The following is a 27,908-nucleotide window of genomic DNA, read 5'->3' as shown; positions in this document are numbered from 1 at the left end:
TGGGTTTAGCTCCGCGTGTGTTTGGAAAAAGGTGATTTATAATTTAACTGTTTACCACAATTCGTAAAAAAAAAAAAAAAAAGGGCATTGAGCATGAAGTTGAGTGCGGGGCAACACCAAAACGAAGAAGACATTTTAACTTCTCAAACGCATTAATCTTCATAGAATGTGACTCTGGACGGGATGAAGTGACCCGACCTCCTCTCATGGACTCCTCATTCACATCTGTGCTGTTGCTCAACGGTTCTGGTTTTGCTGTTGCAATTGAGTCCAGATCTTTCTGGACCGGCCACGTTGTTTCTCACACTGTAAAAAAAACACCTGTGAAATCCACAGTAATTTACTGTTTGTGAGCACTGTAATGTATTTCTCAGTAAAATACAGTGTATTCATTCAAATATTACAGTAGTCAAAGCTTTACTGTACAAATCAGAGTAATACATATTGTACTGTGTAAAAACACAGTAACATAAAAAGTGCTGTGGAAAATCAAAGTAACCAAAAATCTACTGTAAAAAATCATTGTATCCAGAAAATGACTAACTGATAATCTGTGTGTGTTTTTTACAGTAAGTTACATGTCAGCGGCTGCCAGTTGATAACTGTGAATTTCACAGTGCGTTTCTTCCGGTGTTTCTGATTTTATATCGAAGAGCCTTTTCCCTCCTTTTATGTTTTAAAGTACGTGTGCTTTAAAGTGTCCTGGTGAAACTTTTGCTCAAAGCCTTAATGTCAACCTATTTGTTCACAGATATTGATGAGTGCAGCATAAACCGTGGAGGCTGTAAATACGGCTGCATCAACACCCTGGGGAGCTACGAGTGTACCTGTCCACCAGGCTACAAGCTGCACTGGAACAGGAAAGACTGTGTTGGTATGCAGCGGCACTGCCCCCCTGTGGTCAAGTCACTGACACACACTCGAAGCGTTTCTCCTCATACCAGTCGCCTGGGGGGGAAACAATATCTCTCACTACCTCTCTGCTTTCTTTGCCTACAGTGTGTGATTCTCTGTGGGTTTTTATTTTCCCTCAGAGTTGATGAAATGTCCTCTTGGGCTGGTGGCACCGAAGGCCACTCTGACCTGTAGCAAGACGGGCAAGAAGGAGAGCTGCTCTCTGACCTGTGCCTCTAAGGCTCACTATCTGGCAGGTATGTCGCCCCGCAGTGAGCGCGCAATCGCAAAACAGATGCAGTTTTTAATCTAAGCATTCTCGAGACTTATTTTATTTGTGTGTGTGTGTGTGACATTTTTCTTTTTGCAGAGTCTGATAACAGCTACTCAGTCAGTTGTGGGATTCCCATCTTCAGAGGGAAGTCCCTCTCCAGGCACAACTCCAGCAATAGTCAGAGCTGCATAGGTTCGCTGCCCCACCAGATTCCTATAATGAAACACCTTTGAACGATCAGTCTGTCGGTGTGCTGCCGCCCCGTGTGCTGCCTCCTACCCACTGTGCTGTTGTTTGTCTGTAGAGGCTTTGACCCCTCCAGTGAAGCAGACGGCTTCCTTCAAGATTAAAAACGCCAAATGTCACCTGCACCCGAAGCTGACCGGCAGGACGGAGGACAGAGGACGGACACTTGGACCAGGTCCGTCTGTGTAGAGAGATGCTGATATGTAGAGACATTTAAACGGGTACACCGTGTATTTAAGAGCTGAAGAAAATAGCTGATTCACTTGAAATGCTTTTAAAAAAAATATATATAATACTTGTTTTTAATCATTTTTTAAGCAAAAATGTCGGTAATCATTTGCTGTTTTTTGTCATACAATTAATATGTTGGGGCTTTAGACTGTTTCAGATATTTTATAGACAAACAATGGAGAAGAAAATCATAAATGATGAGTCAAACTATAGATCTCGATGTCTTAAACGTGAATCAACTTGCATTATTCTGTATTGATGTGCGATTGGCGTCGACTGACGCCCTGTCGTTCACAGGAGGGGGGCAGCCCTGCAGCAACTGTCTGGTGACGTTCGTTAACCTCAAATGTGACTCCTCTAAGAAAGCTAAAGGGCGACGTGCTCGCAACCCCTCCAACAAAGAGGTGACGCGTATCACTCTGGAGCTGGAAGCCGAGGTCAAACCTGGAGACACGACAGGTCAGTCAGCCGTTCCTGTCTGCGTTGACCTTGAGAGGACTTCACAGTACTGACAACAGACTATTTATCTTTCGTCAAAGCTTGCAACCTCATATCCACATTCACTGAAGTACTGGCGCACATGTTTTTGCTCGCAAAAACCTTCAAATATACAAGAACAGCTAAAACAATTTGCAGAATGACAAAAAAGGAATCGGCTATTTTATTAACTTGAATTTATTTTAAATAGTTGTGAGGCTTGGAGGACAAACAACCTGTGTGTGTGTTGTGGATCTGTTGCTTTGCGCTCTGGGTAATTCTGACGACATTCCTCACTAGTTTTATCAAACCGAACAATGACGATTAATCGCTTTAATTAGCATATTAATCCACACTGTAAGAAACTCAATGTGTGCTAAAGTTGGACACTGTTTGCCAATCTATGTTGTTGTTTTTTGTTACATGTTTTTGTCTGTCCTAAGCTAAATGTACTTGGTTTCCTGTTTTGTTGTAAAGTGCTTTTATTTTGAAGGCGATAAATATTATTAAACCGTAAGTGGGAGTGCGCCGTTTCACGGCTAAAATTAAGCTTATGATGGTCACTTCTGAATGTATAAGAAACGGTTCAGCACTCCCTTGAAGAGGAACAAGTTCTTACGTTGTTTTTTTTCTAATGAAGTTAGTTTTTGTAAGAAATAAAACACATTTATAAATCATCCGTTAAAGTCCAGGACCATCTGTCAGAAGAGTACGCTCCACATACTGAAAGTAATAGCATCCGGATCTGCTGTGTGCTTGTGACTCAAACAAATGGCTTTCATTTGACCGTAAACAGGGAGTTGCAATCTCAGCTGCCTGAGACAGCGCATGGAGAAGCAGGTGAAGACGTACATCAAGGCCCTGAAGAAGTCCATCAACCAGGAGCGCTTCCTGATCCGAGTCGCCGGTTTGGAATACGAGGTGGCCCAGAAGCTTCCCCAGGCGGCGCCCAGTCATGAGAACTGCGGCCCGGGCTGGGAGAGGGACAGCGGCCGCTGTGGTAAGACTGGAGAGCTGAGATATTTTACTGGGATATGCTGTCTTATGCTGTCATACGATGTCAAAACCTGCAATACAAGGTCTCGTGAGGGGAAGTAAACGATGTCCGCTTTATTAGGTACACCTTTAGAGTCCAATACAGGTCTTTATCCATAAAGGCTGCCTATTATTATATATAGGGAGGACAGAAAATTATTAATATACATTTTATATAATTACACATTATAGGACGGAGCAGCAAAAAACACATTAAAACAAATAAAAACAGATAAAAGCAGGTCGTAGGTATTTAAACAAACACCCGCATAAACAGGTAAGTCTTTAGTTGTTTTCTAAAAGACATCACAGAATCAGCAAACCGAATATGTACCAGTAAAGTATTTATTATGAGTTTACGTGCACTTTTTTAAATTTTTTTTTACTGATTTTAAATTGAGTCCTCTCTGACCAGAGCTGTTGTGGATGTTCTCTCAGTCAGATGCTTGTCGGGGTCGTACTACCACGGGGAGCAGGAGCGCTGTGTCCAGTGTCCACCCGGCACGTTCCAGGAGAGGGAGGGGCAGCTGGCCTGTGACCTCTGCCCCGGCAGCGACGGCCACGGGCCTGTCGGGGCACGAAACATCTCCTCCTGTGCAGGTAGCCTACCGCTCGTTCATGTTTAACAATGTCCAACACGTATTCCTGATAGTTATTATGAATTCCTACTGAGTAAACCGTCTCTCCGTGCGCTACATATCAAATCCAGGCCAGTGTGCAACGGGGTCCTTCTCCAACGACGGGTTCAAACCTTGCCAGTCGTGCCCTCAGGGCTCCTACCAACCAGACTTGGGACGGACTCTGTGCTTCCCGTGTGGAGGAGGACTGGGCACCAAGCGCGAAGGGGCCAGCTCCTTCCATGATTGTGAAGTCAAAGGTCAGCTTGTGCTGCTTTTATATGTTTATATTTATTCATGTAATGTGCTGTAACTCTGTTACGTCGCTCATTCTGGTCACATGACATCTATAGCTTCTGTCCATCTGGGGAGAGGGATCCTCCTCTGTTACTTTCCTGAAGGTTTCTTCCCTTTTTTCCCTGTTAAAGGGGTTTCAGTATCTTTATTTCGGGGAGTTTTTCCTGATCTGGTGTGAGGTCCTGGGACAGTAATGTTTTGTGTGCGGAGTGTAAAGCCCACTGAGGATAATTTTGTATTCGTGGTTTTGGGCTATACAAAATAAACTGAATTGAATACAGTCAAAGAAAGAAAACATACACACATATTTCTGCAAAACCTTCCCCAATTAATATATATGTATATACACATTTCTGCCCTGCAGTTCAGTGTTCTCCGGGTCATTACTACAACACCACAGTACACCGATGTATCCGCTGCCCGGTGGGGACGTATCAGACAGAGTTCAGACAGAACTACTGTATTTCCTGCCCCGGGAACACCACCACAGATTTCGACGGCGCCACAAGTGTCTCGCAGTGCAAGAGTGAGTATGAAAATGACCGTTTTCGTGTTTTTTTAATTTTTTTTTTAGCTTTTTCTAAAACACGAGCTGGAGCCTCATTTGCGCCGTTTGTGTTTTGTGCTTCTAGACAGGCAGTGTGGCGGCGAGATGGGCGAATTCATGGGCTACATCGAGTCCCCCAACTATCCCGGCAATTACCCGGCGAACGTCGAGTGCATTTGGAACATCAACCCGCCCAGCAAGCGCAAAATCCTAATTGTCGTGCCGGAGATTTTCCTGCCCTCGGAGGACGAGTGCGGAGACGTGCTAGTTATGAGGAAGAACTGTGAGTGTCTCTCGTCCCTGTTGACATTTCAACAGAATTCAGCAATCACACTGTATAATAATTGCACCACACAAACCTGATTAGTCACCATTGTCTTGTTTTGTTTTTTTTCCGCCTGTGCAAGGGTCGGCCACATCCATCACCACCTACGAGACGTGTCAGACGTACGAGCGGCCCATCGCCTTCACCGCTCGCTCCAGACGCCTCTGGATCAACTTCAAGTCCAACGAAGCAAACAGCGCCAGAGGCTTTCAGATCCCCTACGTCACCTATGATGGTACGTGACCTTCCCCGTTTGACATAAGCTTGTGCGTTGGCTATCTTTAAAGTCGTCGAAGTCTGTGCATCACATTGTCGTGAATGTGGAATTAAAAAAAAAAAGTCCACTTGGACTCTAGTCATGGCCAAAACGTGCTCTGTGAGGTCACAGTCATGCTAATTATGACTATTTCATACAAATTTCTAATAGGATAACACAAAGTGATGACATTTTGGAAAGATATAGAAGTAAAATAGTTGGTAGATTGGTTACTTTATGACATGTAAAGTGTAAGCTACAAATAACAAAAATAAGGAGTAACAAAAATGCATTTCCTCAAACACTGACAGAGCCTCCATCTTCCCTGGAACAGTGTCCTGGTTACTCTGAATAATCAGCTCTCTTTTATGAGACCTACTTTCTACCAAAGCAGAATCTTTATGCATTATTCTCCTGGAAAATGATGCCGCAGCAAACATGTTCAAATACAATTGTTCAGTACTGTGAGCGCCACAAACTAGATTCTGTCCTTTGCATTGTGTTGGGACGGAGGTCAAATTCTCAAAGTTGGACCACTAAGGGTAATGGGGAGGGAGGGTATGTTAATGTGACTTTTTTTTAAAAACGTTTTAATGGTCTAAGTCCTGTCAGAGACAAAGTTAAGTCTTTCACAAATGTCCTGTTGTGACTAGAAGCAATTGAATCTTGTGTGTTTATGAATTCAGAGGACTATGAACAGCTCGTAGAGGACATAGTGCGAGATGGAAGACTGTATGCCTCAGAAAACCATCAAGAAATCCTCAAGGTGAGCAGCTCTACTTCTGACTGTGTGTCTGACTTCTTGTTGACACTCAAGACCACCTGGGAGAGGTGACTCAGTTCAACCACATGCCGCACCTTGAGGTCCTTTTAGACCAAACAAAGCTGTCGCTAACAAACATATTGGTACTTGCATGAGTCAGAAGATACTCGAATGAACTGCTAATGTTTTCTTATAGTAGGAGCGTTGCTTGTGTTCCAGCATTGTGCAGTAGCTTCAAATGTTATTCAAAGGATTAGTAAAGAAAATATGCATTCATGTGTCACATTAACACCCGTCTGTTTTTCCCTCCAGGATAAAAAACTGATTAAGACTCTTTTTGACGTGCTGGCTCACCCAAACAACTACTTTAAGTACACCACTCGGGAGTCCAACGAGATGCTTCCTCGCTCCTTCATCCGCCTCATCAGCAGCAAAGTGTCCGCGTTCCTGCGACCGTACAAGTAAAGCCTGCACGGCGGCTGAAGCGCGGGATTGTGACCCCCCCACCCCCCTCCACCTGCAGGCCGTCCCACAACTCTCACAGGGCTGAAACACAAAACATACTTGTATGTTTACCCCTCTCTTATTTTCCATAGGCTTTGACAATAAACACTATGCAGACCTGAGAAATAATGACATTTTTTTTTTTGTTTTGTTTTAGGTTGTTTTTTTGTTTTGTTTTTGGTCAATCTGCTTTTCAGCGCAGGTCTGCAATCCCGAGCTCAAGCATTTAATGGGTGTGTAGAGTATGTGAGTGGGGTTGGTTTCGGTTGTGCAATGAAACCGATAGAAACGCCCGTTTCAGACAGTAGGAGTGACGCTTTGTGTGCGCGCTGTTTGAGCTTGATAGCTAGTTATTGTATTTGCTTCAATGAGCGGTCTGAGCTCCAACTCCTACCATTAAGTATGACTGTTAAGTGTTGTGTAAGTCTTGCGTAACCCTAGTTCCATCTCCAGTGTCTGAGCGCCGTCCTCGAGGAGGAAGCGGCTGTTAAATTTGCGTCACAGCGACGTTCCCGCTCATTCCTATATTTCCGCTCTTAGAGCAGTTTCCAAGGTTTTTTTTTTTTTACTGTTAAAACAGTTCATGTCTCGTTCCGTCCGTCTAGACCGGACCAGCGTTCTCCAAACACTCAGATCATTTCTGTTGCCCTTTCACAAACGCGAATCGGTGGTTCATTATTCCAGGAACATTGTGGACATTTTGGAGAGTAATAATAATAATAACAAACTAATAATTGAGAGCCACAGAAATTAGATAACGTGAGGTCTAGTGGAACATGTCTCGGAGAGAAAGAGAGAGAGAGAGAGAGAGAGAGAGAAAGAGAAATGTCTTCAAGGGACATTATGTTTGCTGCTTCTTTTAAAAGGTCACTTTAATTCTTCAATCTCATATCGTCTTTCTGATGTACTCGACACACCGATAGTCTCTAGGTTTGAAACTAAGGAAGCTCCACGTCTGAAATACTTAGTTTCGTACACGCAGTGAGTTGATAATGTCACATCGCCAGTCTGTGGACTACCAGTTTTATCGTGTTTTTATTTCATTCTTGTAAATAATGAAAATTAATTAGACGAGGGTTGAATTCTTTTAATCCTAGATTTCGTACGCAGGACCCCCCCCCCCCCTCAAAAAAAAGAAATTGCTTTCCGCCCATCACGTCCCGCCCCTTTTCAAATCCAAAGACGCCCGGTACTCCCTTCCAACGCCCCACTTCTTTTTGTTCTGTCCCAATGAAGACAGCTCTTCCAAAGACCGCCCAAAAAGGACGGGTCACTTTTGTTTTGTGCACTAAATTTAGAGCCCGTCATTCCTACTCTTTTTTTTTTTTTTTTAAGTACAAAGTGCAATGAATGAAAACATCTTAATTTTTTGGGTACGCCCTCTTGTGACCCCACAACAAAAGCTTGTGAAATGTGATTTAGGCTGCATTCTTGTTGACTCATTGTATTAAATATTTATCGATCACTATGGGCAGAAGATGTTTAGGTTGCAATGTGTAACTGCTCGTATTCAGAGAAATTCAACAAAAAAAAAAGTCTGTCAAGAAATGTAATAAAAACTGAGTATTTGGTGTGTAAAAAAAAATATTGTGATTTCAAAACAGCAACTAAAACAGGGTAAAATTATTTTAAAAACTATCTCTATGCTCCATGTTAGGATCTCCCAAGTAGATTTAAAAAAATAAAAAAAATAAAAAAGGAATCGCTTGACCTTTTTGGGGAAATAAACTTAATTTGCTTTCTTGCCGGGAATCGGATGAGACCGATAGCGCCCTCGTCTGGACAGGTTTCAAAATGACTGGAAATGAAGGGAAACAGTCTGTCCCGAGGTAACAAACCGACTGCAGCGCCTCTTAAGATCACTCATTACAAAATAGTTTTAAATCAGTGGGGTCGGGGCTGAGGGCGACTCCAGAAGGACGCTTAGCAAGAAAGGGAATAAATATTTCTCTACATGTCTGGACTTATTGCTTAGTCCCACTAGTCCTAAAATCCTTAGCGCCACCATTTCAGTCAAATTGGTATAGATGGCTGCATGATGATTATTATGATCCCTACGCAGTGTTCGGGGGGGTTAGGGGGGACACTTGTGTAAATATAAGTGGTACAGGATACGACATGTACCGTCTCAAGCTCTATATTAAGTAGGCTGTTCAAACTGTAGGATGACAAAAGGGATTTTGACCATATTGTCAAAGCAGGGCGACGCTGGGCCACGAAGAACTCATGTCAATATGTCCATGAAGTGCCTGCCAACAGGCAGAATCCCAGTGGGCCCAGGCAGCATCCCAGTGGGACCCCTCAGCCCATGTGCCCCTCCCACCAGAATCAGCTTCTTTCCTGCAACCCGATACGTTTTTTTGTTCTTTTATTTTTTTAATTGTTGCCTTTTTAACGAGAGTTTGCTATGATGTATCATAGAGTTGATAATGATATTTGCACTTGAATTGTTATTGCTCATGTAAAGAAATGTCTGGATTTTGTATTGTCTTTTTAAATGAATGGAATTGGTGTTCTTATTTTCTTGTAGCTTGTTTGTTCATGAAATGCTCACTCACCGTTTAGTCTATAGAGATGATACATAACATTATCAACTGTTTAAAAAAAAAAAGAGAAAAGCTATGTACAGAGGTGAATGAAACCGGTTTGTACTCGTTACTGCCCGAGACACTTATTGAAATAAACATACTGTACTTCAGCTTCATTTCAAACATATTTTAATGTCTGTATGATGAGTTTATACAAGTATTATGATCAAGTAAGAAAATATATCCATTTGTGCATTATTAGAGGTGTATTACGTTCTACTTATAGAAGAAAGAGGAAGCTTAAATGACCATTCAGTCCTCCGCTGACTGCTGGTGGACGGTTTTACCTGTTTGATTGAAAACTGTCTTTTCACGTTTCAGATAACTCAGTAGCGCCTCCATTGGTTCCGACGTGCTGAAATAAAACAATTTGATCATTAATTATAAGTACCGCAAAACTAAGAATATAATGCAACTTGCAACCAAGCAATTGATCACTTACGGGTACATTTCGGGAGGCCAGGTGACCATCGGCCATCGGCGCCACAGGTAATCGTGCTCGGGCCGCTCTTTGTGAAGCCCCAGTCGCACTCTATTGATATAGTGTCCCTGTTTTTATACGTGGACTGATGTCTCATCCAGTAGGCGTTGGCCACCTTTGGCGCTTGGCATGTTATTTCTGTGAGGAAACAACTCATTTCATAAATCTTCATCGTATTTGATATGACTATAAAATGAGCCGTTGGCATTAAGGGTCCTTACCTTGGCACTTGGGAGCAGGATGGTTCCACGTCCCATCCGCTGTGCACCAGATGCTCTTCGGTCCGATAAGGGTTCCCACGCGACAGTGATAGCTGAGCACGGCCCTGTACATGTACGGCGGCTCCTGAAACGCTTTCATCTCTGCATTCGTCGCTGCTGGAAGCTCCGCACAGACCGCAGCTGGAAGAGATAGAGCAGTTGTTGGCACGGATGAAGAGGAAGGAAACATAAAAGGCCACATGAGAAATGAGAGGTCGCCGCACCTTCACATGCAGGAACACGTCCGTCCCAGCCTCTACTCATGCAGTTTCTGGTTGCCCGTCCCACAAGAAGATGCCTAATGGGAAAAAAAAAAAGAAATTCGGAGAGTTTGAGATGGATAATGCAAAATCTTCCCATTTAAATAAACATATGTATGAAACATTGACCATCCTGCTAAGTCTCAGTGACTGTTTTTATGTATAGTGCTGTAGCGGCCCAACTTAGTGTCGGTCAATAAAAAAGAAAAAGCCCTAACTCATAGGTTGAAAAAGTCACATTATGTCATTAGTCTACTCTGTGACAAGTATAGCTAAAATCACCACAGTATATCACATTGAAACAAGCCATAAAAAAAGTCCTAAGTCATTGTATAACGTCAACGAAGTCATAAGTCATTGGACAGTAGGTCACAAAAAGTCAGGAGGCCGTAAAAAAAGCCCTCGTACATCAAGTCAAAAGTCATAGTATGCCATAAAGGAAGTCATTAAAAGAGTTGTATGACATTTAAAGAAACATTTTTATGTGGACTGTTATTAAGAACTGACCATTGAAGCGAGCTCACTCATTATACATGTCTGTGGTCATTGCACAGCGCTGCACGCCATTTTTAAATGACCAAAGCAAACAGCCAAACGTCTGTTCTACTCCAGTTCCATGTCGAGGTCCTTACCCCTCGTCACAGACGGCTGTAGCAGTGTCTCCAAACTCCACCCCGGTGTAGGTGAACAGCCCGTTCATAATCTCTCCTGCTGAGCCACACAGCTTTCCTATTGAGCAAGAAAAGAAGGTCAAGTTAGAACAAGTCATTTTGGCTTTTTTCGTAATATATTGCGAGCAATAACTTTCATCCAAATAGTCAGCCGACTAATCAGATATTGTTCTTGGGTCATTTCTGAACACACATGCACATTTGACATGGAATTCAAAGAGTTCAGATCTTCAGCAGTATAGAAAAGCATGAATACAACTTTTCAAACAAGGATCTTAAAAAGTTCTCACGTCGGCATTTCAGCAGCAGTGGCGTCCACGTCCCCTCGACACACCTGCGGTACCTGCTGCCGCCCGAGTGGTCGTATCCCACGGCACACTTGTACTGGACTCTGGCGCCGGAGGTGAAAGAGGTCGTCGCGATGTACTTGTCGACGAGGTTGGCGTTGGAGTTCGGGGCGGTGACTGGCGCGCCGCACCCCCCTGCTAGAACCAGGACAGTGCAGGTGAACAAGACGTTTTACCACCTTTAGATAGAAAACACGGCACCGGCCCAACTCACTCTCTTTATCGGGGGAATTTAGGCATCGAGGAGGCCGAGGTTGCCACTGGCCCGCGGGCCCACAAGCGATCTGCTGAGCTCCATCCATATGGAAACCCCGATTGCAGGTGAAGGTCACGTGGTCGCCCACTCGGAAGACAGAAACAGCTCCGGTGCTGTTCACAGAGTTGGGCACTGCCGGGGCGGAGCAAGTGGCCTCTCCCGCTGAAGAGAGACACATTAGTTGTCTTGTGTCTAATCAAGGAAAGTAATGTAAAGTAGTAATGCGTGATACCTTTTTTTTCACATTGCGTCATATCCACCTTTTGCAAATCCACCTTGCACTGATCAGAGCATTTTTTTAAAAATGCACATTTGAAAGCTCCAGGCTTTCTGGCCTTTTAAGATAACCCGGAGGCCAGATTTAGAGTCCACGCAGTTAGTCTGTTTGAGTTTTCTTTCTGTCTTCGAGTACAGTGGTTTCTCAACTGGTCTGGCTCCGGGACCCACCATCACCCTTCATGACAAGGCGAGACCCAAATCGAGGAACATTCTCAACTTCTCAAACGTATGAAAAGATGGTGCAGTTTGAACCCAAAATTTGCTCACACACATGCTGGGTGTGTGATTATGTGTGTGTTTAAAGGATGTACGTTTTGGTGCCATGCTGTTGAATCACGCTCAAAAACGGCTTCGTCTGTGAGCGAGTGACGCAACGTCCCCTTGGTACCGGGCGGCACAGAAAGAATGAAAAAAACAATAATGAAAAAAAAAAAAAACAAGGCTGGTTTTATTTTGAAAAATGACCGGAGAAAATTTCATACATGGTATGCCATTTTATGACCGTTCAACTAGATATTGCCACAACTCTTCCAAAATTGATTTCTCTTTTGTTTAAATATAAAGATGAGGCATCATCTAACGCTGACTTTTGGTGAATTCAGCGGAAAACTACAGACGACAGAGTGTCTCGCCCTTAGTGTCACGCCCTTAGTTGTGCGTCACATTCAGACGGGTGTCCCTGAACACAACACCTCTGAGGTGGAGCGACCACAGCGTGTGAGGAGGATTGACAGGTTTGTGAGGACGGCCCTGACGCTCACCCACACAAGACGGGAAATCACCGGACCAGCCGGACCGCTTGCAGGTCATGTAGTTGAATCCCTTCAGAGTGTATCTGTCAACACGGAGATGAATGAGTCAACAAAATTCAGAGATTATATTCCAACAGAGTTTCAAAGCATTTCCTTTTGGCCTTCGTCTCACCCCTGGTTGCATATCGCGTAAACTCTATCCCCGAGGATCGCGTTCCCTTCGTACTGGAAGTCTCCATTCGGCAGCTCCCCGGCGCTACCGCATGATTTCTCTGTGGGAAATGAGATTGTGAATGAACAGGAAACGACGGTGAACCAGGATTTGCCAGACAGACTTTGAAAAAACAAAAAACAAGGCAGATGTTTTCATTTCATCACGTTGCAAAAACACAAACCACAGAAGCTGTGGAACGCCCCTGTGCCAACCTCACGGGGGTTTAATGGATGCATTGTGTAACATGTTGGTTGTGTACTTCTGCTTCAAGTTGAAGCCAACGTGACGGCGTGCGTCAGGTCTGTGCTCCCAAGGTTATTTCAACTCCACACGGACGTGTCTGACCGCCACACACACTCAAGAGCTCACATCGCTTTGTCTCCTCCATGGGGTTCAAATCATTTATGCATTAGTTTGTCTACTTACACCTTTTCAGTCTCTGTGTTTGTATATAATATAGAATAATATTGTATTATCATGTTTGACTGAATACAAAACATAAACAGATGAGTTTGTATTTTCAAGTAAGTTGCTCCCGTGTTGGATCCACGTTACCAAACACTGAATATGAAAATACATTTAAAAAAAAAAAAAGCTAAACTATTTCCGAATGTTTAGGCAAAGAAACATTTCAACAGGCTTCTTCCTAAAATAATAACACGACATCTTTTTGATAAAGACTTCCTTTGTTTTCCTTTCAGCTCCATCAGCAAGTACAGAAGAAAATAAACAGGAGAAGTGACTCCTGCGTTACAGTCCCAGAGGAACGCCCGCCACCAAGCAATCCCAGTGGGATTTTTAAAATATAAATCTTATCCAATATTTAATAACATGCTCATTCTTTGATTATTATTTTAGAAAGTAGCCTGTTGAAATACGTTTTTTTTCTCTTTACATGAAGGAAATTAGGACATTAGTTTAGACTTTGATGTATCTTCATTCAGTGTTTGGTCATGTGGATATAACACCAGAGCAACCTACTTAAAAATACAAGCTCGTGGGCATTGAGTTGATAAGGTAACACTCTGAATAAAAACTGCATGAATAAAGTGCATGAATACATGTATTTTTGTGCCTTGCTACAATACGTGTGTTGGAACAACATGCAGGTTTCCTTCACGTCCGCTAGAGGGCTACAGGCTGTTGATCGGTGATTTAAAAACCATCTAAATCACGCGCAGAGCATCTCACCGATGTCAACAACACGTGGACAGCCAGCACGTGCACTTACTCTCGCACTTGAGCGTCAGCTGGCTCCATCTCCCGTCGGTGCACTGCGCCGCTCGGCTGCCTCTGCCGCTGTAGTCATCCGTGCAGTCATAGTACACTTTCTCCCCGCTGGAGAACTTGTGCAAGGCCGCGAACCTCTGGTTCAGACGGATGTTCGGGTACTGGGGCGGTGCAGAACAACCATTCGGCACTTGAGCTTTTTTTGTTGTTGTTGAGATAAAAAAAAAGAAAAAAAAAGGAGTTAAAACATCAATTAATAAGAATCCCGAATGTGCGAAATGTGGATTTTACTTTTTATTTACCAGAAGCAAACAAGGCGAAAGACAGAAGCAGAAAGTTCCGTCCGAAGTTCTTCATGTCGCGTCTCGTGAGTCTCCGAGAAGAAAACAAGCCTCAGAGGAGATGGAGGAGGAGGCTCTACGCTTTTAAAGGGAAGGAGCGCGCGCGCGCACACACACACGCACACACACACATGCACACTCACGCACACACATGCACACAAATATTCACACACACACACACACACACACACACACACACACACACACACACACACACACACACACACACACACACACACACACACACACACAAACATTCACATTACATGTAAGCTCCAACAATCCTGCGGCAAGAGAACAATAAAAACAAAAACAAGTGGGTAAAATGTAATTGTGGATGATTCTGAGGAAAGCAGTATCTTTTATATTGCAAAAATATAGCAACTATGTAACTGTCCAGCTCTGAGAATATTAAAACCAAACGTCAGCTGCATAATCCTGATGGTCTGACGGGCATCTGGGCAGTTTGTTCAGTCTTCTTCCTTCCTCCGTTTATTCATCCAGGCTTGTGTATTATGTACTTTTGGTTTAAGCGACCTCGATCTTGTTGTTGTTCTGGTTTAATATCTTGTAATCAGTGTGGAAATTCTCTGTATCGGAATCCACACCATCAAGGTCGTGTCAGGCGTCAAAGCAACTCCCAGATTAAATTCTTTTAAAATCCGATACAGCCCCCCCCCCCCCCCCCTCCCCGTGACTCACGCTGCGACCTGGAAAAGCAAATCACACTCATTTAAAGCCGGTGACGTCACGTTAAACACTCGGTTCAGTCACAACTTGTCGTGCCACATAAAGGCGTGTTCGTGAATTCAGGAGCGTCTCTGTGATGATGTTGGTACGTCAGTGTTGGATCAGCACCATGACGTCAATGACGAGAGCATCAGATCATCATCAAAAACATGATGGACATAGAAATGAGAGTTGCATCATTGTTTACAAAAAGTGACCAAAGTGTCAAATAATTTGTGATTGAACAGCACATTTGGATTTGTAAGATGAGTTTTACACTGAGCATTCCATCTCGTTTATTTATTTTTTTATTTTTTATTTAGCTCTGGCACTGTTGGTGTGTCTGTCTAGCTCATCAGGGTCAGGAAGTTTAGAAAACAGAAAGGCTACGCCCAGTGAGCTCAAGCTCACTCCCTCCTCAAAATAAAAGACTTTTTCCAGGTCAAAATCAGCAGAAGTCAATGCAAATAATGTGATAAAATGAACTTTATTAAAAGAAACTGTGTGCAATAACATTAAAGCTTTTTTTTTTTAAGGCATTCAATCATATTTTTACAGCGTTGTAGTCCTTAAATAAAAGGCACTTTTTTTCCAAATATTGATTTATTGCTGACATCCTAATCAAAGTCATGTGAAAGTAAACGATGTGGTTACTAAAGCTACAGATTAACAAACAGCATATTTGTTGCATCGGGAGAACACGATTGATTTACTTTTAGCTGTGAAGAATTAAAATGAATTCAGGAGCACTTTGTGTTTGATCATTTTTGCATCATGGGAACCCAAATGTTCCCCCGCTGGGCAGCTGAAGACATTGAAGCTGTTCTTTGACCGGAAGGCAAAACACAAACGAAGAGAACAACAGAATAATTGTCACAGAGCAAATAAGCACAGTAGCTTCTTACATTTTTTTTTTACAAGGCTAGACGAAACATGTCATTACTTTTTACAGCGCTGTGTCTGCCTTCTGCAAGCTTAATAAGCTTTAAATTACACTTCAAAATAAACTTCATCTTGTCCGAGCAACCGAGAAAAGGATGCACATCATCTGGGAATGTTAAAGACAGAGTCTGAGCGAAACCCAAGGCTGTACATGGCTTCCTCTTACACTAAAACTAAAAACGACAGTAGCTTCCACAATCAACATGTTCTACATCTGATACAGCATAATATGACTGGAGTGTACAAGGAACTAGTGGACGTGTTTTTAGTGTTTCTACTTCCAACAAATGTCTACATTCGTGTGTATATCTGAGCTGGATCGTAGCCTTGATATGAAGGCTTTTGTGCAAAGGCATTGAGTTCATGTATGTACGCTAACCCGCTCACTAACGCACACTAACTATGCAACAAAAAAAACTAAGAGATAACTCATATGGGCTTCCACAGAAACAGCGTTTTAAGGATGTGATGGTGGGGCATTTCACTGCTGATCCAGGAGCCGGTGACACATCCATGTGGATGAAAAGCCTGGGATGAAAGAGGCCAAACAGAGAGGTGAGGTATTTGTGGTGTAGATCACATATGTTCCACGTGATAAAACCAGAAGAAGAGGCTGGAAATACCTTTCAGTGTCTCTTCAACACCGAACACGGTCGCCTGTGTCTGCTGCGTCAAAACCGTTCAAAGAGTCCTGCGCAGCGAGAAAAAAAAAGGAGGGAAGGGAGACGGCGTTAAGACAAACACCAAACCAAGAGACGGCGGAGGAGTTTGTTTTGACTGGCAGCGACTGAACTTTGAGCTGATAATCAGATCTGAGGTCACCAGCCGGAGTGAAACACTCCCTTCTGCCCTTTTTTAAATTTGTTTTTGAGCTACAGAACATTTAGGAGAGGTCACTTTATGAGGCCACACAGACACAAATCACATCTAAGATGCGTGTGAAGGCCACTTTGTTTGTTCTCAACACCTTCGTAGTGTAAAACATGACACCTCTGGGATTGTATTGTCTGGAATAACACATACAACCAAATATAAAAATAAAGATAATAATAACCGGATAGTAGTTATTTAATATAACAAAATATAAAGCTTCATACTTCTAATCCTCTAATCTGTTGATAACATGAATCTAAACTAAATGTACTACTGTGCTATTTCTAAGCTCCATAGTTTCCCTGTTGTCAGACATTTTCATATTTATTCATTAACTTTTTCCTCCACTTACAACATCTTTAAAGTGATGAAATATATGACAAATCACAGATTTGCCTCGGAGGGCTTTATAATCTCTACACATGAGACATCCTTCACATTGGATCAGGAATAACTCCCCTAAATAAAAGAGAGTAAAAACCTTTCACAGGAAAAAAAAAGAAAAAAAAAGGAAGAAACCTTCAGGAGAGCAGCAGAGGAGGATCCCTCTCCCCGGATGGACCGAAGCAATGAGAGGTCACGTGACCGGACTGACCTCGCTTTGTAGCATCTCCGCTCCCTCGGACGCCTCGGAGAACTGCATCCTGGGTAAAGTCGGCGCCTGGGACATGCGGGCGTGCGGCGGGTTGCCCACGCTGTAAAGGCGAGGCCGTTTGATCTGGTCTTGGCTGGACAGCGGGGTGAAGCTGTTCCGCCGGATGAACGGCGGCGGCACCGTGTTCTGTTCGCCGAGGAGGAGACGAGCTGGTTAACACATGTTGTTTTCGTGTGTTGTACTAATTAAACTCTCCTGTTTAAAGGGCTGAAGTCACTGTGTGCTGTGAAAAGGGACTGTTGGAGAGGCAAAAAAACAACCACGGAGACAAACAGCCTTAGATATAAAAAGACCACTGTTATTTCAGTCTCTCCCCATTAAACAAGCGCTCTCTCAGTAAATGTGTTCATGTGTGAACACCCACTCTGTCTGGGATCCTTGGTTTCAACAATCAACACTCATCACAACCAAACTCTACAACCGCTGCGCAGAGGTGAAGCGGGCTGATGAGAAAATAAAAAGAAAGAAAAGGCTCTTTATATATTGTACCAATAAACACTCATCACTAATAAACTGCTCTCTGTTGGTGGCTGGAGATTGAATTGATGTATAAAAGATACAACAACATGTAAGCAGAATGAAGTATGCCTTCTTCCAACACACTAACTGGTATTTGTAAAGTAAAAAAAGATCTTGTGATGAAAATGTGCACGTGAATGTTTCTAGAGAGAGGCGAGGGGGATTTGAGAAGGAGATGGATTTCAAAATAAAACATTATCTCACGTTGTTCACTGTGTTTTTGCACCACAGTCTGCACAGCACTGTGGAACACACTAATGCAAAAGCTTACGTTTGAAAATATGTCTATGCTATTATTAATTTAATTCTTATTAGAGGCATTTTATTCTTCTTTTAGTTCATCTTCTGGTCTACAGTGAGGACGCTAGCTTTGGCACTGACCATGAATGGCAACGTCCCTGTCATCGAGTCCAGCCAGGACCTTTGTTGCATCTCCCCCTCATCTCTCTACTATCTAAAAACACAAATGACAATTCATTGTGAGGCACAAGTATCTTTCTTTACGAGGCTGGCTCTGTCTAAAGCTCACAAAATCTGCTTTTGAAAAGAGATTTATGAAACGCGTTCTTAATATATCTGATGAAGAACTACGAGTGTGCATGTTTCTTCTCTGCACAGAGATTTATGCATCTGTCCGCAGGACTTTTTGAGGAAAAGACTGGATATATGGCTGCTGTGAGTTGTGTAATACTTAGTTTAAAACTAAATATAGCCGTGGTCAGTTTGCCCAGTCATCACCGCACTGGCCCCACCGACTGACACACAATAGAAACGTGCACCACACGGTGTGTTTACACCAGAACTTAATACAACAAAAAAAAAGCGTCACAAGCTTACTAATGGTCTGTCCCTGTGAGTGTTGACCGCCTCAACCTTCAGGTCGAACATGTCCACTTTGCAACCTGGAGGGAGGAAGACGGGAGAAACACAGTCACGACCCGACAGGAGGAGGAGCTTCGGTTGACTTGTGAACAGTGGAGTGACGTACCGTAAGCAACAGGGGTGAGTTTCAGGACGGTGTGCAGCGGACACTTCAGGTAGGGGAGATCATCTGAGGCGAAACAACAAAAAAAGAGATCGTCAGTCTGTTTTTAGGTGTTTCCCCCTTGTGGTCGGGGCGGTGCATGACGTCGCGTTATGACCACAGTGCCACACGTACCGTGCGGGGGTGCAGCGGGATGACATGCCAGTCACAGCTGCACCCACACCGCTTGGTTTCTGCAGCCACTTCCTCTGCTGACTGACGAAACCCTAATTATGGATTCTACCCACCCAGTTATTATTCAGGTTTGTTATTTTTCCCTCACTGCTCATTCCCACACATTTTTACATCTGCTTCATTTAATGCAACAATGCAACCTGAACGCCCGAGTCCACTACCAGTAGTTACTAGTTGTGTTTTAAACAAAACTACAAAGGCAAAATAGATATTTATGATCCAGTCAGAATTTCTGTCATTGTAGAAGGCGACAGCATTTAGAGTCATGAGCATTTCCATTCAGTGTTGTTTCTCCATCCATCCGAAGATGCACTTCATGGTTCCCGCTGTAGATTTAGCCGTGGCTAAATGTCTTGTGAACAAGTTTAGTTTTATAGAATTTGACGTCAATTCAAACCAGATTGCCTTTTTAGTTTAGAGGGTATGATTTTAAATGTATTTTCTTGTCATTATCTACCCAAGATCTTTCTCTTCACTAGCGTTTGGGTACATTTTGTAAAAAGACAAAAAAAACATATTAAATGAAATCTTAAGTCAAGAGGTAAAAATTAAACACCAAAGTATGGTTTACATTTCAAACTATCGAGTCATTTGCAAGTGCCTGCATCATTTCAAAAATGGGTTTATTTCTGTCACAATCCCTTGACAGAACAAATTGGAAACAGAACAAAACCTCTTATCCCTTCAGTGAATATGTGGATAATCTGTACTTTCCAGCACTCTGACCCCTTTTCCATTTGAGTACCAATAGTATGTATATTTTATTATAATTGTATAAATATTTGTATATGGATCCCATTTGTTATATTTTAATGTAATTTATTTGCCTTGAAGAACACTCCTTTACCTATATACTATACCTATATATTACGTAGACAGGGTCCACTGCAGCACTGCTCTGTCATTAAAACACAGTGATGACTTTATGTTACTCTCAACATGGGGTGCAATGGTCTTTTGTATTTCTTTTCTTTGTAATTTTTGTTGTTTTTACTGATCAATAATAAATATAGTGTACAAAAAACCTGTCTCGACATCTGCAAAATTAGAAGTGTCATCACTTTGGACTCTTTTAGAGTCTTTTGAGACACACTTCTGTTGGTAGTGTATGTTTGAGGTCATGAGTCAGTGCCTGATGATCATCATTGTCTTCATAAAATATTTATATAACCGACCATCATAAAATAGTAGTCATGTGTAGCTGATCATGTTGCTCAGGACACAACAGTAAGTCCAAAGTTTAATTACCCTACAAACAAGACAAGTTGTAGTCTGTAATTGTCTGGTGGTAACAGTTGTTTGTGTGAGTCATATTCACATGAACTGCATTTGAAAGGTCCCGACTCTGACGCCCTCTTGTGGGCAAATTAAAGAACACACTGTGTCAGACGATTCCATTAATTGTTTTCTCACTATTTTTCTGTCTAATTCGGCCAAAACAATTACAGCCACGATCTTTGCATTGCAGCAACACACAGGTACACCGCTGTTAGACATCTAATACATGAGAGGGTCCATGATACCTGCACTCTTGTCCAGGAAGTAAGCGAGCAAACAGCGCATGACGGCCTGGTGGCAGATGACCAGCACGTTGCCCTGTCGCTCCAGCTCCATGATGACCGGCTCCAGCCGCTGAACCAGGTCCTGGTAGGACTAGAGACAAAAACATCATCAAATACAGCAGAGACCTGCATACACGGAGACGTGCTTGACATGAAAAAAAGGTTGAGAACCACTAAAGTGACCTCATGGATGTTTTCACTTCCGACCAGGCGAGTTGCAGTTTACGTCCATGTCTGTCCAAAATGTCATCATTTCATTATTTTATCCTATTTAGACATGTGTAATTTGCGAGGTCACGTGACCTTTGACCCCTAACATCTAATAGTCATCCTGGAGTCGAGGTGGAAGTTAGAGCCACATTTGCCACAAGTTGTTCCCTCTAGGTGTTCCTGGGGTTTGTGTACGTGAAGGCTTTTTAAAAATATGAATTTAAAATGAGCATTCATTAAATTTGTTAAAAAAACTTGTTATATCATAAATATTCAATAAAATAGGGTTAGCAAAGTTTATAAACTGAATTAAATATATTATATAATCAATCACACACTGATGGCACACCTTTTTTTTATCCCCAAAAATTGTTGCACTGGTTAGAGGAAAAAGTATTTCACTGGGGGTACATCACTGAAAAAAGGTTGAGCGCCACTACACTAGAGAACGAATTCACGACGACCACAAAAAAAGAGCATGACAGATCTTATCTGTCAGATTCAAGATGAATAAAGATCCGGCGGCGTTTACTTCTCCTCCCGGATAGCGGTAATGGTACTTGTCCTGGCTCCTCATGGCGAACTCCTCTGGGTATGTCTCCTCAATGGTTTCATAGGACATATCTTCGCACACTCCCTGAATTGAAAACACAAAGTAGGCGTAATGAAGCACACAAATGACTGCCTGCCGGTCATTTTGGGTACTCATCAGAGGACGTACAGCATCTATCTCATTCAGGATCTTCCACTGCTCGTAGGGAACGCCCAGCTCCTCCGCCGTCTGGATGGTGCGTCTCAGCTGGCTCGTCCAGACCTTCAGGTCGGACAGATGGTGCTCTTGAACAAACCCCTTCAGTTCTGCTGAAAACTGACAAGAGGACATTTTGAAAGAGACGTTTATTCTGGAGAAGGGACACCCGAACACAAAGCAGAAGCTACACGGTGGAGGAGCTCTTCACTGAAGCAGCACGATTTCATTACTCTTCACCTCACTGGTTTCATGTTGCACAAATAGTTTCCAATTTGTTGCTTGGACTTTTCTGTGATATAACTTTTTAAAGCTTCTGAAGTATTTTATTGTTTGTTATTTAAGATGATTGACGCCACTCTCATATCTGTCTTTAAAATATGAAGCTACAGCAAGCAGTCATTTAGCTTAGCTTAGCACAGTGACCGGAAACAGGGGAAAACAGCTAGCTAGTTAGTTAAAACACTATGTTCAATTTATATAATCTGTAAAAAATGAATTTCCAGTCTTTACTAATCAAAGATGCTGCTTCAAATAAAAAAAAAACACTTCCTTTAAGATTTTCGGAGAGGATGCTTTTCTTACCCGTCTCCCTTACCTGTCTCCCTCACCCATCTCTCTCACCCGTCTCCCTTACCCGTCTCCCTCACCTATCTCTCTCACCCGTCTCCCTTACCTGTCTCCCTCTCTCCGACAGCTCAGAGTCTCCCCCGATGCGTCCTTCCACATTGTGATGGCTCTCTCCGTGCCGACAGAGGTAGATGGAGTGGGAGTGCACGTGGATGTTCATGAGGTAGTACACTATTTTACTTTGGATGTAGTCCTGCACCTTGTTGACCAGGAAACGACGGCCGACGTTCATGACCTGGATGAAGGAGAGGTTCCTGTGTGTGAGAGAGAAACATATTATATTCAGATATTTACTCAAAGACATCGACAAGGTTCAAGACCATTAACACGTATTCTTCTGCTCCACAAACAAAGATTAAGCATGTGGGCCTATATAAAGTTACTTTATTTGTTTTAATACACATAGAATCAACATTTTCTCAGTTAATTTATGAAGAAATCAAACACATTAGTGTTTTTCCTGAACGCCGTGAGCTACAAAAAAATACTTTAGGATTCATCGTATAAAAGCTCCTCAAATCAAAACCAATTAAATAATAAACAATAACCAACAAGATTATAAATTGGCTCCGGTTTCTGTTCTAATCCACAAAAAGCCTAATAATCCACGAGGCCAACACAAGTAAATGATTGAGGACCGTTAACCCTAAAAGACTTCTATTGTTTAGAAGTATGAAACAACGTCAAGGCAAAAGAACAAAAAGACAAAGAACTTGAAGCTTCCTGATCAAAATGACTTCTTACTTGTCGTGTTCATCCGGATCCAAAGGTTTGTAGGTGACTTTATAACATTCTATTCGCTTCAGGAAATCCTCCATGACACTTTCTCTGTTCCTCTCGGGGTAATCCGGGCTGGACACCTTCACATCCTTTTGTGAGAGAGACATTGTAGCGATGATTCACGATGACATCAAGACAACAAGGCAAAACGGTGCTTGTAATTTAAATTTTTTTTTTTTAAAGAGCAGTAAAGCATCATTTACCATAATATTTGTCGCAATGACGTCAGGGTCGTCACATATTGATTCAACGAAGAACACCTAGCAGAAGGCGCTAACCATTAGAAACTCAGAATTCATGGAGGAAAATATAACACAATCACCGTTAATGATTAATATCATGAATGTAACTCTGACCTTGTATGAATTATCCTGAGCAAAATTAAGGATGAGCTCCCTCCTCTCTCTGGTGGTGTTGGTGGCATCAAAAACCTGACGGACGACACGAGATATTCAGAACAAATCAATTTAAAATTAATATGCGTGAACAATACCGCTCAGGTGTGTGCAATGTTGGAGCAATGTATAGTGTATAAACATACAATGAGCAATACGATTATCATATTTTTGTGCAATACTGTTTTATTTTTTTATATTTTGTGCCTTATTTTATTTTTTAGCTTAAGTTTATTGTAATTCTGTGTTAGGAGGACCGAGCAAAACAAGCTTTTCATTGTATAGAATAACTTATCTGTGCATATGACAGTAAAAACATCTTGAATCTCGTGTTCTTACAGCGATCTGGCCTCCCTCCTCATTCAGATAGGCCTTGACATCCTCTAGCGCCACCAGAGCACACTGCCTGTTGAAATACAATCAGTGTATTGATCAGGAAAAGAAGCTTTTAGATGCATCTCAAATAAATAATATGCTGGAATAACTGTTGACCCATTAGTCAAACAAACACTTTGCAGCCAAAGGAGGCATTTTTATGACAAAGCAACCAGGTGTTTTTTTTATATTGGGCGTCGCAATCACGACTCTGCAACACCTGCAGAGGGACGGATGCTTTTTAGGATTGGAGTCACTTTGCGACGCCAGATGGAGCCAAAAAACTATGAGAAAACCGTCTTACTCACTTCCTGATTTCCATTGCTTCTTTATTGTCGTGTCTGAAGAAGTCGTAGGACTTGTACGCCTGCACCGCTTCTCTCCTATACACTCCGAGGTTAAATACTGCAGAGGGAAAAAAAAAGAGGGAGAGAGTAAGAAGGAGACCGACGCCGCAAAGGCACTGAGAAGGGTATAATGTCTGCGCTCCGTCGAGGCGGCAGGGTTTTTATCTGCCAAACCAGTGCGCCTGCATTCCACTGAGGTGAAAACATCACCGTACTACAGAGCCGGCTGAAAGGGGGAGGTGACACATCATAAACTCTAAGTTAACAAATCATTGCCTTAAGCATAACATTTTCCTATTTTTATACAGGACAGGTCTCCTCTTCTTGGTGGAGTTTCACAGAAAACACAAACAACACACAAACACAAACAATGCAAAAAAAGCAACACAAGAGAAACGGCAAAAGAAGGAGAGGCTCAGAGGCCTTTCTGGCGATATCCACTTCAAAGACTACGTAACACAGTGTTTGTAAAAGACCTTTAAAAACAGGTATTGTCCAGGCTGGATAACAAGAGAATGCAATTCAATATCTTGGAATGGCATTCCAGTCCTTAATAAGGAAGAATGCATCATAGTGCCACGCCTGCACTGTCCCTTATATCTTTTACACTGACTCTGGTATTTCACTGGGCTCAGAATCCAATATTATTTTAATTGGTTTCGTTTCCTGTGGACTGAAAAAATGTGACAACATGCATAAAACTAAGTACTGACCCTTCGTTGGCACTCCGATCCAGTTGAGGTAGCGCGTCAGCTTCTTGGACATGTAGGTTTTCCCTCTGGCGGGCAGCCCAATCATCACTATCACAGTTGGAGAATTGGTCATGTAGGAGGCCCAAGCTGCAGTTTGCACGCATACACACGCACACACACACACACACACGACCAGAGATATTAGTTATTAAGCATTCAACGGTATTTTATGATCTACATCCACTTCTCAAACTGGTAACTGTTTATGAATTCCTCCCTCCTCTATAAATGTCTTGTTTATGACAACAACAGGGGCGATTTGCATATTGTACACACACACACACATGTAGCGTGTACACTGACAGCAAGCAGAGGGAAGGTTGGGCCATAATTCAATGTCACCTCTGTCGTGTTCAACTACCTTCTTAGTTTAACAACATTTCCGGAATACCGTCGTAGTCTCTCGACCTCTGGTTAATGTGTCTCAAAGTCCGGCTGCTCAACAACCCGGTTTAATAATCCGGTGTCTTGTTGACTTGGACATGAAGTGGAAAAATACTTCTAACAGATTCTTCCTCTGTTTTCTTTCAGTGTCCCCAACAGACCATCCTCAGCGCAGGGAAACTGTATAAACAAATATGTGGCGAGATGAGACTGTACGGCCAGATGACTACAAGTGTGGACCGAGCAGGAAAAATTTCTGTATTCAACATATTTATACATGGAAACATGTCCTTGTCCTCAAAGTCTCAAGTTAAAAAGAAGCCAGACTTAGTGACATTTTTACCAGCTGAATCTGCTTGTTGCAGTATTACCGTGCTTCCAAAAGGAACATCATGTGATGCACTATCTGCCTTTACAAAAAAAACACACTGTAGACATATTAATAATGACAATAGGTGCGTCACAGTTGACATTTAACAATCAGTGCCGGCTGAGACCTTATCACCTCTCTTTGCTCGCGGCCAACAGAGCAGGAAAAATGTGATTAAGTGGCACACTGAAAGTACATTATATTGAATAATGTAACAGTTGGGTAATTAACACAGAACAGGCCTAAGGTAAATGTGTCAACAATTTCCCACGCAGAGGAAAAGCAGACCACTCACAGCACTTCTTCTCTTTGGCTCTGAGCTCGGTCCTTTTGGCCTCTGCCGAGCCATCGGGAGCGGCCGCGGGTCTCTGCTGCCGGCCGGCCATGATCGTTCCGATCCGTTTGCTGCTGTCTGGTCGCGGTCAGTCTGGGGGACGACGAGCTGCGGTCGCTGTTAAGATGAGGTCAGCATCTCTCTGTTGAGGACAGAGTATTGTGTCAGTATTGCATCAAAACAAGCTGTCCGACGACACAAAGAACTGACATTTGAAGCCAGAGTAAGGCGATGATACCGGCAAATGTAAAGGGATGATGAAGACGCGAACTAAAAACACATTTTTTCCAACTATACATTGAATAAAGAAAGTAGCACTTCAGTGGCATTTACTCAGAGCACTTTATAGTTTGGCTTTCTTAAAGAAATTGTAAATTCTTGATCCTTGTTGTTCTAAGTTTGTACTCATGGTTAAAAGCACTTAATATTGTCAGTCGCTTTGGATAAAAGTGTCAGCTAAATGAAAGGAGAAACTCACCAGCGCTTCAATCTGTTATTAAATGAGTTGATCTGTAGACAAGTGGGACACTCTATCGTTGTCTTATGTCAAAGAATTTGCTGGTGACCGCTTTGCAAAGGTTATAAACTGCTTGCTCTCTGGATTAAGACAATTTTACATCATTTTCAGCCCTTTATTGAGCACTCATTGAGGGAAATTCCCATACATGGTTACTTATACGATAAAGAGTTTAATGACTTATCTTTTTAATTTCGTCAGAAAATAGTGGAGGAAAAAAAATACTATTTCCCAAAAGCCCAAACTGATCAAGTAAAATAATATAATCCTTTATTAGTCCCGCAGGGGGGGAATTGCAGGATTACAGCAACAACACACACATAGTACAATAAAGAAAAACAGGTAAAGTAAACAGTAATAGAAACAGTAAAATAATCCACACTATTAGTATTATATATACAGACAGACACGTTCAAATGTTTTGTTTTGCCAGAAACAACCAGCCAAATATTCCGTTTAACCTCATAGATGACTCAGAAATCCAGCAAAAATCCACAATGGAGGTCGAGCGAGTGAATTATTGACATTATTAAGAAAAAAAAGGGTCGTTTTTTTGGCGCAGCATTTATTTTATTACATTATTCTGATAGTTGTAACCTCTACACTTCCTGCCCTGATATAATTAGAAGTATGTGTCCACGTTGGGGAAGTATAATTTGTCATGTAGAAGTTCTGCGTGACATCCTGTCACATACAGTACAGATACTGTACTTGACGTTAACTCTGCGTCAAGTTCATCATTTCTGTTTTTACGTCCGTGTTGTTGAAATAGACTCAAACTAAAACGCTGCAGCAAAACGGGGACTGAAACTGTAAATTTTTAAAAACTTACCGCGAGTGAGCCGGCGGTTTAATATGTTCTTATTGTCGTCGTTGCGACGCTGCCATCAGTTCCACCTTCACTGGACGAGTCCTTCTTCTTCTCGGATGTTTTTAGGCTCCTCCTCCCCGGCGTTTACCGGAAGTTCACCGATGTCATTAAACTGTCATCCGAGAAGCTTCCGGTTGGGCTTTTCAAAATACAATACAAAAAAAATACAATACCCTTTGTATAACACAAATATATGTATCATATAAAATTTGTATATAGTCATGACACATGTTTAAACACATTATAATCTGTGTCTAAAAAAGTATTGATTACTTAAAAAACACTTAATTTCAATCATACACATACAGGTAGATACAGGTACATCCATTAATTGACTTCTTTATCTAACCCGTTCCCTTGTAGGAGCAGTGGGTTGCAAAGCGCCAGGGGGGTTCAGCATCTCGATCTGAACACAAAGTGGCACCATGCAGAGTGTTATTATTATTATTATTATTATTATTATTAATAATAATAATAATAATAATAATAATAATAATGATGATGATGATAATAATAATAATAATATCTAATTACTATCACTATAATTGGAT

At 42.2% G+C, this 27,908-nt stretch overlaps 3 protein-coding genes across 7 annotated transcripts in view; 1 reads left to right on the top strand and 2 right to left on the bottom strand.

The window, feature by feature from the left end:
• The window catches only part of scube3 (signal peptide, CUB domain, EGF-like 3), a 77,464-nt gene extending 68,269 nt beyond the window's left edge, over nucleotides 1-9,195 (top strand). For all 3 annotated transcript variants that reach the window (XM_068597474.1, XM_068597473.1, XM_068597475.1), the window contains 13 exons: nucleotides 752-874; nucleotides 1,035-1,151; nucleotides 1,265-1,360; nucleotides 1,473-1,589; nucleotides 1,943-2,104; nucleotides 2,919-3,122; nucleotides 3,596-3,757; nucleotides 3,867-4,034; nucleotides 4,436-4,597; nucleotides 4,704-4,901; nucleotides 5,026-5,178; nucleotides 5,886-5,965; nucleotides 6,275-9,195. In XM_068597474.1, coding sequence (XP_068453575.1) covers nucleotides 752-874; nucleotides 1,035-1,151; nucleotides 1,265-1,360; nucleotides 1,473-1,589; nucleotides 1,943-2,104; nucleotides 2,919-3,122; nucleotides 3,596-3,757; nucleotides 3,867-4,034; nucleotides 4,436-4,597; nucleotides 4,704-4,901; nucleotides 5,026-5,178; nucleotides 5,886-5,965; nucleotides 6,275-6,427 — 1,895 coding nt within the window. In that variant the 3' untranslated portion in view covers nucleotides 6,428-9,195. The remainder of the gene's footprint in view (nucleotides 1-751; nucleotides 875-1,034; nucleotides 1,152-1,264; nucleotides 1,361-1,472; nucleotides 1,590-1,942; nucleotides 2,105-2,918; nucleotides 3,123-3,595; nucleotides 3,758-3,866; nucleotides 4,035-4,435; nucleotides 4,598-4,703; nucleotides 4,902-5,025; nucleotides 5,179-5,885; nucleotides 5,966-6,274) is intronic.
• On the bottom strand, nucleotides 9,167-14,220 carry LOC137800324 (complement receptor type 1-like). 2 transcript variants are annotated; one of them, XM_068597476.1, is made up of 11 exons: nucleotides 14,107-14,220; nucleotides 13,806-14,000; nucleotides 12,533-12,632; nucleotides 12,370-12,443; nucleotides 11,288-11,491; nucleotides 11,017-11,211; nucleotides 10,688-10,784; nucleotides 10,020-10,093; nucleotides 9,757-9,936; nucleotides 9,497-9,673; nucleotides 9,167-9,409 (listed from the first exon to the last, which is right to left on the bottom strand). In XM_068597476.1, the coding sequence occupies exons 1-11, from the start codon at nucleotides 14,159-14,161 to the stop codon at nucleotides 9,381-9,383; spliced, it is 1,380 nt and encodes a 459-aa protein (XP_068453577.1). In that variant the 5' UTR covers nucleotides 14,162-14,220; the 3' UTR covers nucleotides 9,167-9,380. The 2 variants fall into 2 exon arrangements, with proteins under 2 accessions (XP_068453577.1, XP_068453578.1); XM_068597477.1 differs by having other exon boundaries at nucleotides 11,017-11,208.
• A 1,238-nt stretch (nucleotides 14,221-15,458) lies between these two features.
• LOC137800363 (6-phosphofructo-2-kinase/fructose-2,6-bisphosphatase 2-like) lies at nucleotides 15,459-27,438 on the bottom strand. 2 transcript variants are annotated; one of them, XM_068597531.1, is made up of 17 exons: nucleotides 27,319-27,438; nucleotides 25,931-26,111; nucleotides 24,843-24,968; nucleotides 24,091-24,187; nucleotides 23,747-23,813; nucleotides 23,369-23,443; nucleotides 23,216-23,272; nucleotides 22,977-23,101; nucleotides 22,279-22,486; nucleotides 21,576-21,722; nucleotides 21,387-21,491; nucleotides 20,606-20,735; nucleotides 18,852-18,914; nucleotides 18,701-18,765; nucleotides 17,285-17,470; nucleotides 16,440-16,507; nucleotides 15,459-16,344 (listed from the first exon to the last, which is right to left on the bottom strand). In XM_068597531.1, exons 2-16 carry the CDS (start codon nucleotides 26,019-26,021, stop codon nucleotides 16,454-16,456), a joined length of 1,596 nt encoding a protein of 531 aa, XP_068453632.1. In that variant the 5' UTR covers nucleotides 26,022-26,111; nucleotides 27,319-27,438; the 3' UTR covers nucleotides 15,459-16,344; nucleotides 16,440-16,453. The 2 variants fall into 2 exon arrangements, 1 of the variants encoding a protein (XP_068453632.1); XR_011079569.1 differs by lacking the exons at nucleotides 15,459-16,344; nucleotides 16,440-16,507 and adding an exon at nucleotides 18,245-18,317 and having other exon boundaries at nucleotides 17,331-17,470.
• Between the last annotated feature and the right edge of the window lie 470 nt (nucleotides 27,439-27,908).

The sequence above is a fragment of the Clinocottus analis genome, unplaced genomic scaffold (genome assembly GCF_023055335.1).
Source record: "Clinocottus analis isolate CAN_PGR_092001 unplaced genomic scaffold, fCliAna1.0.p SCAF_4, whole genome shotgun sequence".
Taxonomy (NCBI): domain Eukaryota; kingdom Metazoa; phylum Chordata; class Actinopteri; order Perciformes; family Cottidae; genus Clinocottus; species Clinocottus analis.
Note: the sequence above shows the minus strand (reverse complement) of the source record. Positions and strands in the feature narration are given on the sequence as shown.

Bases quoted from the DNA above. Each gene is read 5' to 3' on its own strand.
- LOC137800324 (XM_068597476.1), bottom strand. From the start codon at position 14,161: ATGAAGAACTTCGGACGGAACTTTCTGCTTCTGTCTTTCGCCTTGTTT. The intron at 12,444-12,532 runs GTGAGACGAAGG...CCGTGTTGACAG, and splicing joins TACGCGATATGCAACCAGGG to ATACACTCTGAAGGGATTCA. The intron at 10,785-11,016 runs GTGAGAACTTTT...CTTGCTCAATAG, and splicing joins ACTGCTGCTGAAATGCCGAC to GAAAGCTGTGTGGCTCAGCA.
- LOC137800363 (XM_068597531.1), bottom strand. From the start codon at position 26,021: ATGGCCGGCCGGCAGCAGAGACCCGCGGCCGCTCCCGATGGCTCGGCA. The intron at 23,102-23,215 runs GTAAATGATGCT...CTCTCACAAAAG, and splicing joins TCATTGCGACAAATATTATG to GATGTGAAGGTGTCCAGCCC. The intron at 20,736-21,386 runs GTAAACGCCGCC...TTTTGTCTCTAG, and splicing joins ACCGCTATCCGGGAGGAGAA to TCCTACCAGGACCTGGTTCA.